Source organism: Colias philodice, chromosome 6, assembly GCF_061535455.1.
Source record: "Colias philodice isolate Cphi_HAF_F1 chromosome 6, ilColPhil1 Martin Lab GWU primary, whole genome shotgun sequence".
NCBI classification, from domain to species: domain Eukaryota; kingdom Metazoa; phylum Arthropoda; class Insecta; order Lepidoptera; family Pieridae; genus Colias; species Colias philodice.
In genome coordinates this window covers 8,156,037-8,171,343 of record NC_143091.1, presented here as the reverse complement: position 1 = coordinate 8,171,343, position 15,307 = coordinate 8,156,037, and the positions used below count along the sequence as shown (strand labels likewise).

Genomic DNA, 15,307 nt, shown 5'->3' with positions numbered 1-15,307 from the left:
TTACTTCACTTTGTACAAAAATACATTAAAGACTTAATTTTTTCCTTCACTATTTATATAAATATTATATTTTAGAAATAATTATAAAATTGTGATTTTATCAGACATCTCAACTAAAATGGTCCGAATGAGAGACTTTTTCATTCCAACTGGACAAGAGACAACTCTTTCTAACTAGGTGACCATGGCTCAACAAAATAAGGGACAAATTGCTTGAAAAGCGAACAGGTCCAGTACATAATATAGTGATGTTAAGCTAGGTACCTAATTTAATGTTTATAAAAAATAAACTAATATGTAGTATCCTTAGTATATTGTACGGTAAAAGTGTTTAAAAACACCGTAAGTCATAATTTTCATTCATAGCTAAATAATAAAATTTTATCGTAGCCTCCGTATCTCCGTATTTTACCGATAGATGTTGCAAAGTCAAACAAAATTCATGGTCACCCTAACTACCATTTCTCCAAACATCAATGATTGGTTCAGTCTCAGAGCAACAATAGGTTTATTCCTCTGAGGGTTCAGTGGTCAAAAAGTTAGACAAGACTAATCTGTTCTGTGGTCTTTGATAGACTTAGTATATTGTTATCTGTGGACAGATTGCACGAACCCGCGAAATGTGCGCGAAATCGTAAGTCGAATTTGAATTATTGGTAAAACACTGCCTGTCGAGTAAGTTACTTTTTAGTTGTAGTGAATAAATTATGACTGAGCTCAATAATTGCTTAAACTTATTCAGTATTCATAATTGTGTGTTATTTAGATGCTTTCCAATAAATAATGGCTTTTTTAACTTTAACTTAGCTTACAATTCAGTATACTTATGTAGAGTCATGGACGTGTGTAAATTATAAACGCTGACATAAAATAATTATTGTATAATTTATGGATTATTTATTTAATTAAGTATTATATTGTGCAACAAAAAAGGTAAGTAACTCATGCAATTCAATTATTGAAGTACCTATGTAATTAAAAAGTAACAGGCCTAGTATTAGACTAGGTACTTACCTACTTACTTATTAAAACTAAGTAGAACATGATTTTCTATCGGCAGAAATGAAATAACATGTTTGTAATTTTCATCATTTTAATTGAACATTTTTAGAAAACAAGCCAAGAGGACGATCTTTGCCTGGATGATATTTTTCATAGTGTAGATAAAGACCTCTTCTAGTTACAAACTTCTCTGTGCAATGGATACAATGAAATGGTTTTATTCCAGTGTGTTTATACATGTGGTACTGAAAGAAAACATTTAAATTAAATTACATTATTTATCATGAATGAAAATTTACGCATGACTGAATGAAAATTTTATTTGAGATTTGTTTGCAGAATGAGAACACAGGAAAAAAACATTATGAGTATATTCTAATATAATTTTATGATTAGGTATCATAAGCGAATATTGTTTGATTTGAACTTAAACTAGAAAAAATTAAGCAAAAGATGACCGGGTGCATTGTATTTATGAATGATGTGGTAAATCTAATGTTGAGAAATTAATACAGAAAATTGTACAAAAAAAATCCATTATGAAACTTGCATATTTAAATACAATACATTCACAATCACAATAACTACTTCCAATAAAACACTTTTTTCAAGTAGTACCCAAGTACTCATAATTTTAACAATAACTTTGAAGTGATATTCGAAATTTCCCAACATTTGCACAAGCACATTACAAAATTTATAATATATGTATTTTGTAAAACTTACTGTGAAATTATCCTTTTTATTAAAAGTATGTGAGCACAACTGGCATTGGTATTTAAATGGACCATTTGTAGTTTTGTCTGTCTTTTCCTTTGGTGCAATGGGTTTAAGATACAAAGATTCAGACAATTCTGAAACTTCAGTTTGCTTCTTCCTGTTTTTGCCACTTTCTTGTACTGTTGCAGTTGGATGCATTCTAGATTTATGAGCATAGCAATTACCAGAACTGGCAAAGCCCTTATTACAGACAGGACACTTAAAGGGCTTGGCCCCTGTGTGTTTGTTCATGTGGAACTGAAATAAAAATGTATAAAAAATATTGATTATAAATGCTGCTAATAATGTAGGTATCCTAGCTCTAGCTGAAATGTTCGCTTACATTCTGAGATATAAAGATTTGATCTTTATACACTTCAAAATGGAAGACATCCTTAGCTCACTAAAAAAATTATAATATGTATATTCATTACAAAGTGAATTTAATAAAAAAAAGTACCTATACATAATATAAATACTCTGAATTATTTATTTAGATAAAAAAAGTTCCATACCCTCAATTCCTGAAATCTCTTGAAACTCTTCTTACACATAGTGCAATGGTGTGGTCTTTCATTACTGTGTGATATATTATGGTTTCTAAAAGTACTTCTTGTTGCATAAGATCGACCACACTTGTTACATGTGTAAAGTTTTTTGTTGGAGAAATGAATTGCCATATGTGCATTTAGATTTTTCTCCGACCTAAATCTACAATAAAAGTTTGTTATAAATTATAATAGTTCTTATAGCAGCTACTTTAGACAACTCAAAATGTAGGTATATAGTATATTTTTTTTTGATTCCTACTTACGATCGCTTGCACATGGCGCATTTACGGGTACCATTGTGTTGCTTAATATGTGTCATGAACTCAGTTTTGAATTCGAAAGCTTTGTCGCAAATTGTGCAGGTGTATGGTTTGCCAGCTTCTCCAGGAGATAAATGAGACCACATATGATTTTTTAGCGCTATCTCTGAAAGGAATTTTCTGTGGCATGATTTGCAAGGAAACGGTTTCTGTGCATCTGTGTTTTCGTCGTCAACTTTGAGGGTGGGATTGTTATATAGTCTCGTTAAGGTTACATTTTCCCCGTCAGCACTATTCAAATACGTAATTCCTGTGCTGTCTTCTTTTTCTATTACTACATTAGTTTGTTTTGTGCTAATTCTAGTCGTGTCCGGATTTGTTTGTGAAATTGAAATATTTTCATTAGTACAGTCATATAATTCCAAGCTCAGTTTTAGAAGTGTTTCTTGTGCATTCCTAGCCAAATCTATAAAGTCACAAACGTTTTGTAATTGTCTGCAACACTCGATACAAATACTTTTTGGTAAGCTGTCATCGCGCTCGATCTGAAAAGTGAAATTTAAATATGACTTAAGTGGGGTTGCGGTCTTAATACCACATAAACATTAATTACTCTCAATACTCTACACTGAACTGAACTTTTGGATGACAAAAAACACTAAACTTTTTGTGTTTTTTGTCCTCCAAAATTACATTCATATTTTGATGTAATGTAGTGACGATTTCTAGCAATTCAATTAAAACAAAGATGAATCAAATTTGTCGTGTATGTCTAGATGGTACGTGATATCTACTTAATATTTTAAAGCTGGAGTTTGTTTGTACGCGCTAATCTCAGTAACTACTGGGCCGATTTAAAAAAAATATTTCTGTGTTAGATAACCCATTCATCGAGGAAGGCTATAGGTGTAGGCTATATTATATCATCACGCTAATACCAACAGGAGCAGGGCCACGCGGGTTAAACCGCGGAGCGTAGCTAGTGTGAAATAAATTGGAAATTAGTTCTTTTAGTTCATTTGGTAACAAATGAAACTGAAATATAGATATTGTTTTTCGGAATATTGTATTTGCGTTCGTTACAAGTCGATAAAGGACTATCTTTTTAATAATTAGAAGTCAACAAAAACTTATTAAAAACATCTTCAGAAAACGTACCTATATATCTTTTGAAATATAAACTAGGTAGTTATGAGTATTTTATTCTAAATAAGTAGGTACCTACCTACGCACTTAATTAATAATTGAAAACATAAAACGCACCTCGATTAACAAATATTTGTTCAATTTATTTTGGAGTTGCATTGAAGCAGCTTCTGCGCCAAATATCATTATTGTTGTTTCCTTTTCCTTAGCACAAAGTCTGCAACATCTATCACCCATTTTTACCTTTTAAAAATCACTGATGAACTATTTAAAATTGTTTGAATCGCAAAATTATCCTAAAAACACTGTAAAATAACTATTACGCGAACATTTTCCGTGCAGATGCGATATCGCGCATGCGCGCGTTCATTTGCTTTGTATACTTGAACATTATTGATATTATGATTGCAAAGTAGCAATGCGCAAACTCCATCGAACCAACAATTTTAGCTTTAGCGCACTAATTTTAGGGTACAAAGTGGAGGCTATATTTGTTAATACTTCTCTAATCCAGTATTTAACGTACAACCGTAATCTAACAATCTTATTATACCTAGGTACCAAGTCTACGTAACTTGCCTCAAACAAGATAATACTTTGTTTGTGATTTCTTAATACATTGGTTATACAATCGTAGTTATTGAGGAGTCTAAAATTTGGGTATAGGTACTTTTTACTGATAATAAAATCCAAAGTATATCCAAATTTAGTTGATAATCAAAGAAATCTATTTAATACCCAGGTTCTTACGTCCTATCAATACTTACCTATCAATACTTACCTAACAATTTTATAGTTCAGTTTATACCTATAGGAAATTCATTTGCGGAGGCTTATCTGGTAGGCGGTAGCATTCACCATCAGGTGACCCAACAGCTCCTTTACAAAATATAAAATAAGGATTTACAAAGCACTAGTGTACAGTCACTTCAGGTTAATTAACTTTGTAGCTTCCTATGTAAATCCTTTTTTATGGTTAAATACAATTTATCATACAGTTTCAGCATTAGATAATAATTTAAATTGGAATATTTAGTATATACCTACCTACCTAGATTTGCTAGTCGTAATCTACCTACTATGCATCAGTAAGGACTATAGTTACTATTAAAAAGAGCGTAGTGCCTTGTATGATTTAAATCCTTCCCAGCATGAAGAGCTTAATGAAGAAACCATTATAATGCACAGGTTTTTTTGTTACGGGTTCCGCTGACATAAGCGAATGTAATAAGGATAAGCAATCGAGTTTACATGATCATTATAAACATCCAATAACTTTAATTTACACCTAAATTAAATGATGTAATTGTGTTGATCTAGCCGATGCGTACTAATTAGGTATCGATTATAATTATGACTAATAATACGGAATACCTATGGTTTTTATTGCCGATTAATCGATATAATATGATTTATAAAATATACCTAAGTAAATAAAAAAAATGTATCCGTGTAGTAGTGTACCTACCTACACACGTAAGAAGTGAAACTTCTTTATGACCTTATTTTTCAAAAAATAATTTACTATATGCAACTTTACAGAAATACATCGAATCACGCGTGGTAGGGATAAAAAAAAGATGGCGCGTAACGGAAAAATGTCACGCGTAACGAAAAAATGTTACACTAATTTTTTTTCCAACCCTGATAAAGAAATTTCACTTCAATAGGTATATAAATTAAATATATTTCTGAGTAAATTGCAGCCACAATAAAGTACTTATATTAAATTCATCGTATTAAGTGAACTACGGAATCCTAAAAAACATTGTCTTCGTCATTTTAAATAAATAAAAAAGTTTGTAGTTATTGGCATGTCCACCTGTTATAAAACGTCACAGGTACGTTGTGGGAACGGACGTTGATTTAGAGGGTTTAATGGGGTTATGCTGGTAGCATTGTTCAGAAGGAGCAATGAAGGATAGACGTTAAGTAGGTACAGGTATGGGAGCAGGCGGGTTGAGGGGCATCGTTCTTGAAGACCGGTCCTCGCGGGAGGAGCGGCGCGGGTGCGCGTGGGCAGGGAGAGCGCGAGGTGCGGGCGGGGCGTCCGTCACTCGGCAGTCGCGCACCGAGCGCTATACTACGAATACGTCGGGTGGCGCCGCGCCAACCCGTCGCGTGATAGTGTTGTGTCACAGCGGTGGGCCAGGTCGGTTTCGAGATTTCTTCGTTCCGACGTAACCATGGCTCTCAATTCGGACGGTGAACAGAAATCGAACCTGGTCCTCCGCGTGGATCAGGATTCTGACTCGGTTCTGCAATCGTTGTTCGACACAGTGCTCAAACCGGACTCGAAACGACCGCTACAGGTGCCTCTGCGTATGCGACAGCTTCCAAAGTCGTTCTTTAACCCGCCGTCGACAGGTTCTAAGTCGCCATCTGTGTCTCATTCGCGAGAAAACTCGGCTGACTCCGCGTTCGGATCGTCATCCGCGACGGGCTCCGTGCCGGTGTCTCACTCTCGGGCGCACTCCTCACCTGCGAGCTTACAGCAGACGTATGCCGCGGGACAGCAGACCCAGCAACCGCCCCTTCACCACCAACACAGTAAACAGAGATCATATGATGTGGGAACTCATATACCAGATGAGCTCGGCCCACTTCCAGCTGGTTGGGAACAAGCACGGACACCAGAAGGACAGATATACTATCTTAAGTAAGTCTTTATACATAATATCTTCTTTTATAAAGTACGGCCTCTCCCGGCCTCTTTTTATTTTTTCTAGTCACCCAAAAATCATAATAGATGATAATCTTGAATGGATCAGTCTCTATAAACTTGTTTTGAAATTAGAAACTGACTCAAATGAACATCAGGCGGATCTTGTTTACTCAGACAAGTTCTTTTGTGTTACTATTTTATTTACACATTCAATTTTTGTTATCTACCTTGTAGCTTTGACACTATTCTTTATACCGCCTGAGATTGGGTAATATGTCCACAAAAAAGGTAGGTCCTACTTTCATACTGGCTGAGAGCATAACATCATCTATATATAGGTAATGTGATCATATCTATAGTTGAATAAATAATTACAATATACCTAGGTACAAGGATATAATTAAACTTTTCATATACATATATACTACATTTATACTAAATATTTAGAATGGATTTGATCTCTATTAATAATAATAAAGCTCATCAAAAAAGTGAATCGTTATGTAAAAGATGACAAATATTAATTAACTAGCTGTGCCCGCGACTTCGTCCGCGTGGAATAGTGACTGTATAGTAGTTACTACTTAACTTTTATTGAGTAAACACGTACAACCATAAATAATTAAAAGAACTGTTAGTAAAATTTATGACTAAACTGAGCTAAAAAATAAAAAAGAAATGCCTAATTAATTTTTTACGTAAAATTTCTTTTAAATTATGTCATATTATTTTTTAGGTACCAGGGTTGAGGGGAGCAAATTTATTTACCTTCCTTTCTTGTATGTGTGTTTTTAACAATGTATCGTGCAGCAACTGAGCGCCGAGACAAACGTCAAAACGCAAAGGAATAGAATCCGCTATCGATACTAATTAACATAAGCGTATGATGTTTTGCTAAGGATTTGTTCACCCTACCAACGACGACGACGACCACGAACAAAATTTTCATTCAGTGGCAATTTAACAAAATTGTGCAAAACACAATTAAAAATAAAATATTAAAATTTCCTGTCGTTCTGGTGCCTAGAATTTTTTTTGAGATCAATGAATGAAAAAATGTATTTTTCGTAGAAACGGTGGCTCCTAGAAAAAAATGTATTTGAAGTTTTTTATACATAATTTTATGATCTACAATTTTGGTAAAAGATGATTATATGATTAACTTACCGTCTCGCCGACAATCGCAAAAAACCTATTTTTATATTAATTATCCTCGAATTTTTTTTCTTTTCGAGTACCAGTATGACGGGAAATTTTAATATTTTTTTAAACCAATTTTGTCTGGAGGACAATTTTGGTCGTAGTCGTCGTCGCCGTTGGTAGTGTGACCGAACCATTACTAAAATATCATGATTTTTTTTTTAATGTATCCACAATAAACATATTTCATTTCATTTCATTTCATTTTATGTAAAAAATTAGCGATAGTAGTTTCTATTCTTTAGCGTTATTCTATTCTCTGACATTAGTCTTGGCCTGCTGATCAGCTTAATCGATACTCAGTTTTTATCAAATCCAGCACCAAATTCAAATCAGATCTTTCCTGTCTCACGCATGTAGTAATTAATTACCGTTCAGACCATGCAATAAAAATTAAATTAAAAAACACCCAACGCAACGAATAAAAGTGCATAGAAAAAGGAATAAATAATTTCACAAACTTCCCGACGATCTTTAAAAATAAATACCATCTATACTGATATTATAAAGAGGAAATGTTTGTAATTATGTATGTATGGTTTTCACGCATAAACTACTGGAACGATTTCAAAAATTCTTACACCATCAGAAAGCTGCATCTTCACTGAGCAAAATAGGCTAGGTTTTATCCCGGAAACGGCCGCAGGCGGAAAGCTAGTTTTAAATATGTATTTATAAAAATAAAAACAAAGTCGTCGGGGCTGCCATGCCATCATTATCATAATACATATATATCATATTTTTTCTTTTATAATGGTACTTAATTTTAAAGATCGTCGGAAAGTTTGTAAAATTATTTATTCCTAAAATTTTTTCTTAATTGCGTTGGGTTTTTTTTGTTAAATTTTCTTTTATAATTTAATTTTCTTATTTTCATGTAATATTTTCAAGTGAGCGAGACCGAGCTATCAATTCTACCTCCATATTACATTCCTACATCATATTGATATCTATAAGCTTTTTGCTCCTTGAAATCTTTTAAGTTGGGCCGTAACCGTGCACAAATTGCAATGGACCACAGTGGCAAAAGAAGTAGGAAGAAGGTATATTTAGGAAAAAAAATTGCCAAGGGCCAGGCCCATGTGGCTATGAGTAGAGTTCAAAATTTCCAGGGTGTGGCTATCCTCTCGCTCCCATGTGCCCTCTTCTTTCACAGACTTCCCTTTCCACCCCTAGTAAATGGCAGAACCGATTTTGATGTAAACCATATCTAATTGAATCTACATATATGTACACGTCATATCCTGTCGTTTGATGCTCCATTTGGTTTATTTATCCAACAACTGTCACCTCTAAAGTAGGACTGTTGATATTTTTTAAAATATCGGATTTTCGATGTATCGATATTTTCAAATATATCAGTATCGGAGTTCGGTATATCGAAAAAAATATCGATATTTCGATATATCGGCTTTATTTAAAAAAAATCGTAAGTCAGCTCAAAAATGATTACACAATTTATAGTGTAGTAGATTTATTAAACAAATTAAATTATGAATGTACATAAGTATTAGGTTATAGTTCTTGGTAATTACTTTTTAAATTTAAATAAGACAATTATGTATACCAATACCAATATTTTTCTGTAAGAGTTATTAAAAATACTCTTTGTTTTAAATATGTTCAGCTGTTTGGCTACTAAGATTATTAGGCACTGAAAGATTGATTGAAGAAGCAACTCGTTCAGAATTCAAATTGTCAAGCGACTGCTAACATTAGTTTACGATGATTTTTTAGATTAAATAAATTACGGAAAAAAAATTATTAAAAAAAATATCGACCATAGATATCGATATTTCAATACCGAACTATCGATATATCGTCCAAAAAATATTAGTAATAAATATCGATATTTCGAAATAATAATATCGATATTTCGATATATAGATATTTTATCAACAGTCCTACCCTAAAGTGCCCTATATATGTAATAAACGGATGAACCGATTTCTATAAAACATTACTAACTAATTGTAATTCACACGTTGCCCTTTCATATTTTGATATGCCGCTTGAGTATATTATCTGACCACATTCGATTATTGTTCATTCCCACTTTTACCTCTGTGGCTCTGTAGTCTAACAAATGGATAAACCGAATTGGATAAGAATATAACTAACTGTACTTCACCCGTTATGCCCTTTCATTTCATATGTCACTTGAGTATAATTGACAAAATTCATTTTTTTATTACCGCTTTTATACCTATATCAAATACATGGATGAACCGATTTTGATAAAACGTTCACTTTCATTTAATATATTATATCACTTAGATTCGACAACTTTATTTTTTTTCATTCCCACTTTTACCCCTATAGGTAGGTATAATAAATGGATGAACCGATTTTGATACACTTTATCTAAGAACCAGCGTCGGAAAATATGCTGCCTAACAAAAAACCACATCTAATTCGGATTACCTGTTAGCGAGCTACGGTGGAACAAACAGATACACACACACAGACACACATAGCGGTCAAACACTTATCACTCATCTTTTTGCGTCGGGGCTTAAAAATATATGTAATACGACATAATTTAAAGGACATTTTATGTATAAAATTTACCTAAAAATAAGCATAATTTTAATTTGACCCCTCCCCCCCTACTACCTCAGCTTACCCCCCCACCCCCACCCCACCCTTGGGGACTTTCGATATGATCACCTGGACATTTTATAGAAATACCTGAAGCGTATAACAGATAACTTACGTTTTATCGTACACTGTATAATAGTGTACCATAGAATGCCTTAGCAAATGTTCGCCGTGAATACTTAAATGGTCATAACTTTTTTATTTATAAACCGATTGACATGAATTAAACACTAAATGTTAAATGAAGATTACCACAATATATTAGTGAAAACCGCATTTAAATCGGATAAGCCGTTTCTGAGATTAGCGTGTTCAAACATACAGACAAACAGACAAACGGACAAACGGACAAACAGACAAACAGACAAAAAAAATTTTAACGACAGTTTTGGGTTTGGGATCGATTTAGTAATAACCCCTGCTAATTTTTTTTTACATATTTTCATTGTACAGACACCACTTTTCTAGAATTTTATTATATGTATTGATTACTTGTTATTCATAATGGATCCCATCTATATCGTAGTCCCATCTATGATATTATGGGCAGTGGTTATATATTTTGATATTTAAATATTATAAATCTATTTAGGCGATACTTGCGCCTAAATAGATTTATATTTAATCATCATGATCATCAAAATTATCTCCGGCAATACTTGGACTATATTATTAAAAACGTACCAAAAAGCGAATAATCACGTTAATTAATAACAAAATAGATTTAAATTTTAAGGTTGTAAGGTTTATAGGTTACGGTGACTTATTAAAAGTCTTCACCTTGCAAAATTGCTATCTAAGTCTCGTAAGTGTTGTTAGGTATTATACCTATTTTAAAATTTAATCGTACTTACCGAATGATTTTAGATTCAGACAGCATTATGAAAATTGACAGATATTTGAAATTATATATTAAAAATCCTTAAAATCATATTAACGACATCATATAAAAAACCTAGGAACATGATTGTACCTACCTGTATTTCGACTTGAAATGCAACAAAAGCTAAAACTTCAGCTAAATATCATAACAATTTGTGCGGGTAAGAACCTAATACCAAAATACCTAAATTAAATTAAATATACTTAACCTAACCTAACATAAATAAATTTCAATTATCTTGTCAACATGCGCATTGTTCTTAAAAAATAAAAAATGTATGCGTGTACTAAAGTACACACGTAAGAAGTGAAACTTCTTTATGACCTTTAAAATGTCACGAGTATGGCATAACGCAAAAATGTCACGCGTACGGCGTAACGCAAAAATGTCACGCGTACGGCGTAAAGCAAAAATGTCACGCGTACGGACTACGGCGTAACGCAAAAATGTTACACTAAATTTTTGTCCAACCCCGATAAAGAAGTTTCACTTCAGTACTTATTAATATTTTTGGGTACAGTATCCTCCTTGCATAACAAGAATAAATTACGTATCGTATGTATTTTTCTTACTTTATCACAACAAAAAATATAAACAGTAAAGCGCGTCACACACGGTGAAGATACTATAATATTTTATGTTAAGATTCTCTAATATAAAATATTACAGTATCTTAAGGTATCCGGTATCAGCGTTCTGACCATCATTTTTATTTTTGTCATTGCGTATCTACTAAGACCCCTGTAGAACCGCCATCCTGTTACAAATGACCCGAAATTTTGTGTTAGTGTTAATTGTCATAAATTGTCATAAAATATTAAACTATCTTCACCGTGTGTGATGCGCTTAATACTTAATTTTGTAAAGATACTTATGAGTGGCTATAATGCAAATGTTACAAATGCAGAATAGAAACAGCGACTGATAAACTATCAAGATATGATATCGTATAGAGGCGCCAACCAAAAATAATAAAAATGTTTCTAAATTACAGCAAGAGTACGGTTAATGCTTATCATTAGGTATCAAATGCTTCATGTTGAAAACATATTGTCGTCACAAGTTATCTTATCGCGATCGTATACCTTTCGTCAATGCTCAACAATGAAGTATGATAAACTTGGGAAAATGATTCATGATGTAAACAGAACAACGTCGAATATAGGTTGCTGCTTATTAATTTCTTTCCTTGTCTTGTGTTCAAAGTAAAATTCATATATCTAATCACGGTTATTATCCTTTTGGTGTACTCAACTATGTGATCATGCTAATAATACACGGAAGTACTTATCTTTTGTAATTGAATTTCAACGTAAAACATCCTGTAATTTTTACATAATATTTTCTTTAGAGTGTACTTACTGTAAATAGAAAAATCGTTGGGATAATACAGTTGTTACATAATCAATGATTACAACGTTATATTATGTAGATTATTATCGATAACTACATTAAAATATTATGTTCTTTATATAGGAATATAATATATCTTAAGTCTTTAAGAACGGCCGCAACTTGTAAAATAAACAGATACACCACACGTGATCTATTCGGCTGAAATAATCGTATCGATAATATTCTGTAATGGCTGCGAGCCTGGCGCCGTTGCCATTATTGTTAATTTTGCTTACGTAGCCTAGAATCAAATCGAAATACGTAGTTGATAAAATTAGTGTATAGAATGTTCATTTACGAACACAAGTAAAAATCTATACTAGAACAAAAATTCGAAGAAACTTTAAATATTCCCCTATTAAACAATTTATCCAGAATAGAAAATATGAATGCCAATCAACATCCAACGAAAATTGAGAACTAGAAATTCGAAAAAAAAAAAAACTTTCTGAAATATAGCTCGTGTTAGACTTTGGGTTATTGAATAACATAATTAGATGCAAAAGCAAAATTATATAACATGTTGTGCATCAATTTACTGTACTTTGTTGCTTATAATAAGTTGTTTGCTAACAAAGTTAGTTACCGTGTCGGATCTCAACACCGCACCGTTCGTCTCAGACGTGGAAGACAGCCAATACGACATCAAAGCTTCAGTCACATCATAAATAAACTTAACCGACATAATATTCATCAAACTTATTCAATAATGCTGTTTAGTTTTAACTATTATAATATTATTTATAAAGTACCTACTGTAAAATTCATAAACTTATTTCGTATTCAATTGTTATAAATTTATCACGAATTTGGGTTATGAATCATCCAGGATCTAAATAAAAGATTAAAAATGAATGAGTAATATTCTCTTATGATAAATACGTTAGGGGTAACTTTATTGCTCTTTTTAATTCCTTATTTTCGTGTTTGCGTGTTTTCTCAATATATGTTTCGCGTCTCGTTTCAGAACAACTAGGAAGTCGTGTTTAATTGTCATGCAATAGAAATCGTTTAAATAAATCTTCTATTAATATTGCGAGAGCAAGCTTATCATTCATGAATTCTGTGTGAAATAATGTTATTTCGATACCAAAAGCATTAATTTAAACAGTCGGTCGCTTGGCTCCGGCGTATGAAACGTCGGCTGCACGAAGAACAGCGCGATGGACCATTGCAAGCGGTGCGTCTCTTCCGTGTCGGTAAATAGACGTGCGCATCGTTTCTTAATTGCTAGCTGGACCGATGTTTTATAATCTCCATAACGTTCAGCGAACGTCTTGCTAGCAAAATGTTTGCTTTAATTATTATTGGAATGGAGGGTAATTCTCTGTGGTTTTGTTCGGCTAGACTTGGCGATGTTCCGAAATGGGTAGCGATGCAAATTACCTTGGCGAACGCCCAACACGGCGCTATCGGCCGGTAGCTAGCGTAACACCTTATTGGTAATAGCCACTGCTTAGTGTTTACCTGTTCGAGTGTTCTTTAATATTATCCAATTCTATAATATCATAGTTACAGGGATAAAAAAATCTGAAATTAGTTTTGAATATCTGTATAAGATTGTACTAGTTTTAACGATCGTGTGTAATTTTATATAAAGCTATATTATGTAGCTATATAAGTTACTTGTACTTAGTTAGAGGTAGATACTCTTGAAATGTATGCAAAGTGATTACGCATTTAAAAATATTTCCTTTTAAGCTTCGTCCCTTGAATTCTAAATCAACCAAACTTGTCACACAGAATACAAAGAATCATAAACTTCTTATTTAAGTCCGTTGAACTTTGTATTTAAAAAGGTTTTCCTAATTTTCGAACAAAGTCATGATAAATCTTGATATTCTGGTACACAATTAGATTAACTAGATATTATAAAAATTTGTATATAGAGTTTAATTAATTCAAAATTCCTTTCGATTATTATTAGCCTACTTTCAAATTAAATAAAACATGATTTTTCTCATAGCAATCTCTTTGACATAAGAATAATACGTGATTTATCTCTTAAATAGGTACATACTTACCTAAGTATTTTATTTATTACACTAAACTTCTTTTAGAAGAGCTTGAAATCTGCAATAGGTAGGTACCAACTACAATCTAAGATATATTGTTCTAAAAATCCGTCTTTCTGAGTCTTTATATTGCAAGACAAGATGTCAGTGGTACATTATCTAGTAAAGAGCAATAACTATTGATTTTATGATACCTTTCAAAACTCCACAACTAGGTGGCTAATTGGTTATACCTTCACGATATCTTCTAAGAAGTTTACTGAACCAGTCACATACACAAGTGAAGTTATCGTAGTGTATTCAAAGCGATAACATTTGAAATACAGCTCACTATCGTCTTCTAAGAACTCGGTCGCAGCAGACGCTACAGGTACCTGCCTAACGGAACTTTACCCAGAATATGATTTTGTAGGGACAAAGGCACTTCAATAGAAACGTATTACGTAAATGCGGTTAACTGCGATTGGTAAAACCATTTATAGCTTGTACCTACTTTGTTTGTTGTTTGTATCCGTACATTTTTATTTTTACGGTTAAGTTAATAAAGTAAAATCCAAGTTGGTAGTTTTATAAATTAATTATAAAGACATTGATTAAAAGGATCGTATTAAAAATATATTTTAGGGTAGGTACTACTAGATATAAGGAAACGGGCCATATTAATTTATTGTGACAGGAAAGATTTGCTTTTTATTCAAATTTAATATTTATCATAAAAACCTCTCTGGACAGCTATATAATTATAATATTTTAAAACGAAGTCCTAACTTCTAACTGTCCAACATCGATGGGTATTTCCAACATCAAAATATTTTCTCACAGGTATATTA

The 15,307-nt window shown here is 32.7% G+C and overlaps 2 protein-coding genes across 4 annotated transcripts in view; one reads left to right on the top strand and one right to left on the bottom strand.

Moving 5' to 3' along the window:
* Positions 1 to 1,063: 1,063 nt before the first annotated feature.
* Positions 1,064 to 4,149, bottom strand: LOC149487869 (uncharacterized). The gene is made up of 5 exons (XM_089695901.1): positions 3,836 to 4,149; positions 2,576 to 3,117; positions 2,277 to 2,472; positions 1,729 to 2,019; positions 1,064 to 1,247 (listed from the first exon to the last, which is right to left on the bottom strand). The coding sequence occupies exons 1-5, from the start codon at positions 3,953 to 3,955 to the stop codon at positions 1,089 to 1,091; spliced, it is 1,308 nt and encodes a 435-aa protein (XP_089552027.1). The 5' UTR covers positions 3,956 to 4,149; the 3' UTR covers positions 1,064 to 1,088.
* Positions 4,150 to 5,759: 1,610 nt separating this feature from the next.
* The window catches only part of yki (Transcriptional coactivator yki), a 30,320-nt gene continuing 20,772 nt past the window's right edge, over positions 5,760 to 15,307 (top strand). For 2 of the 3 annotated variants that reach the window (XM_089696563.1, XM_089696562.1), the window contains exon 1: positions 5,760 to 6,377. In XM_089696563.1, coding sequence (XP_089552689.1) covers positions 5,905 to 6,377 — 473 coding nt within the window. In that variant the 5' untranslated portion in view covers positions 5,760 to 5,904. The remainder of the gene's footprint in view (positions 6,378 to 15,307) is intronic. The other variant, XM_089696561.1, reaches the window with a different exon arrangement.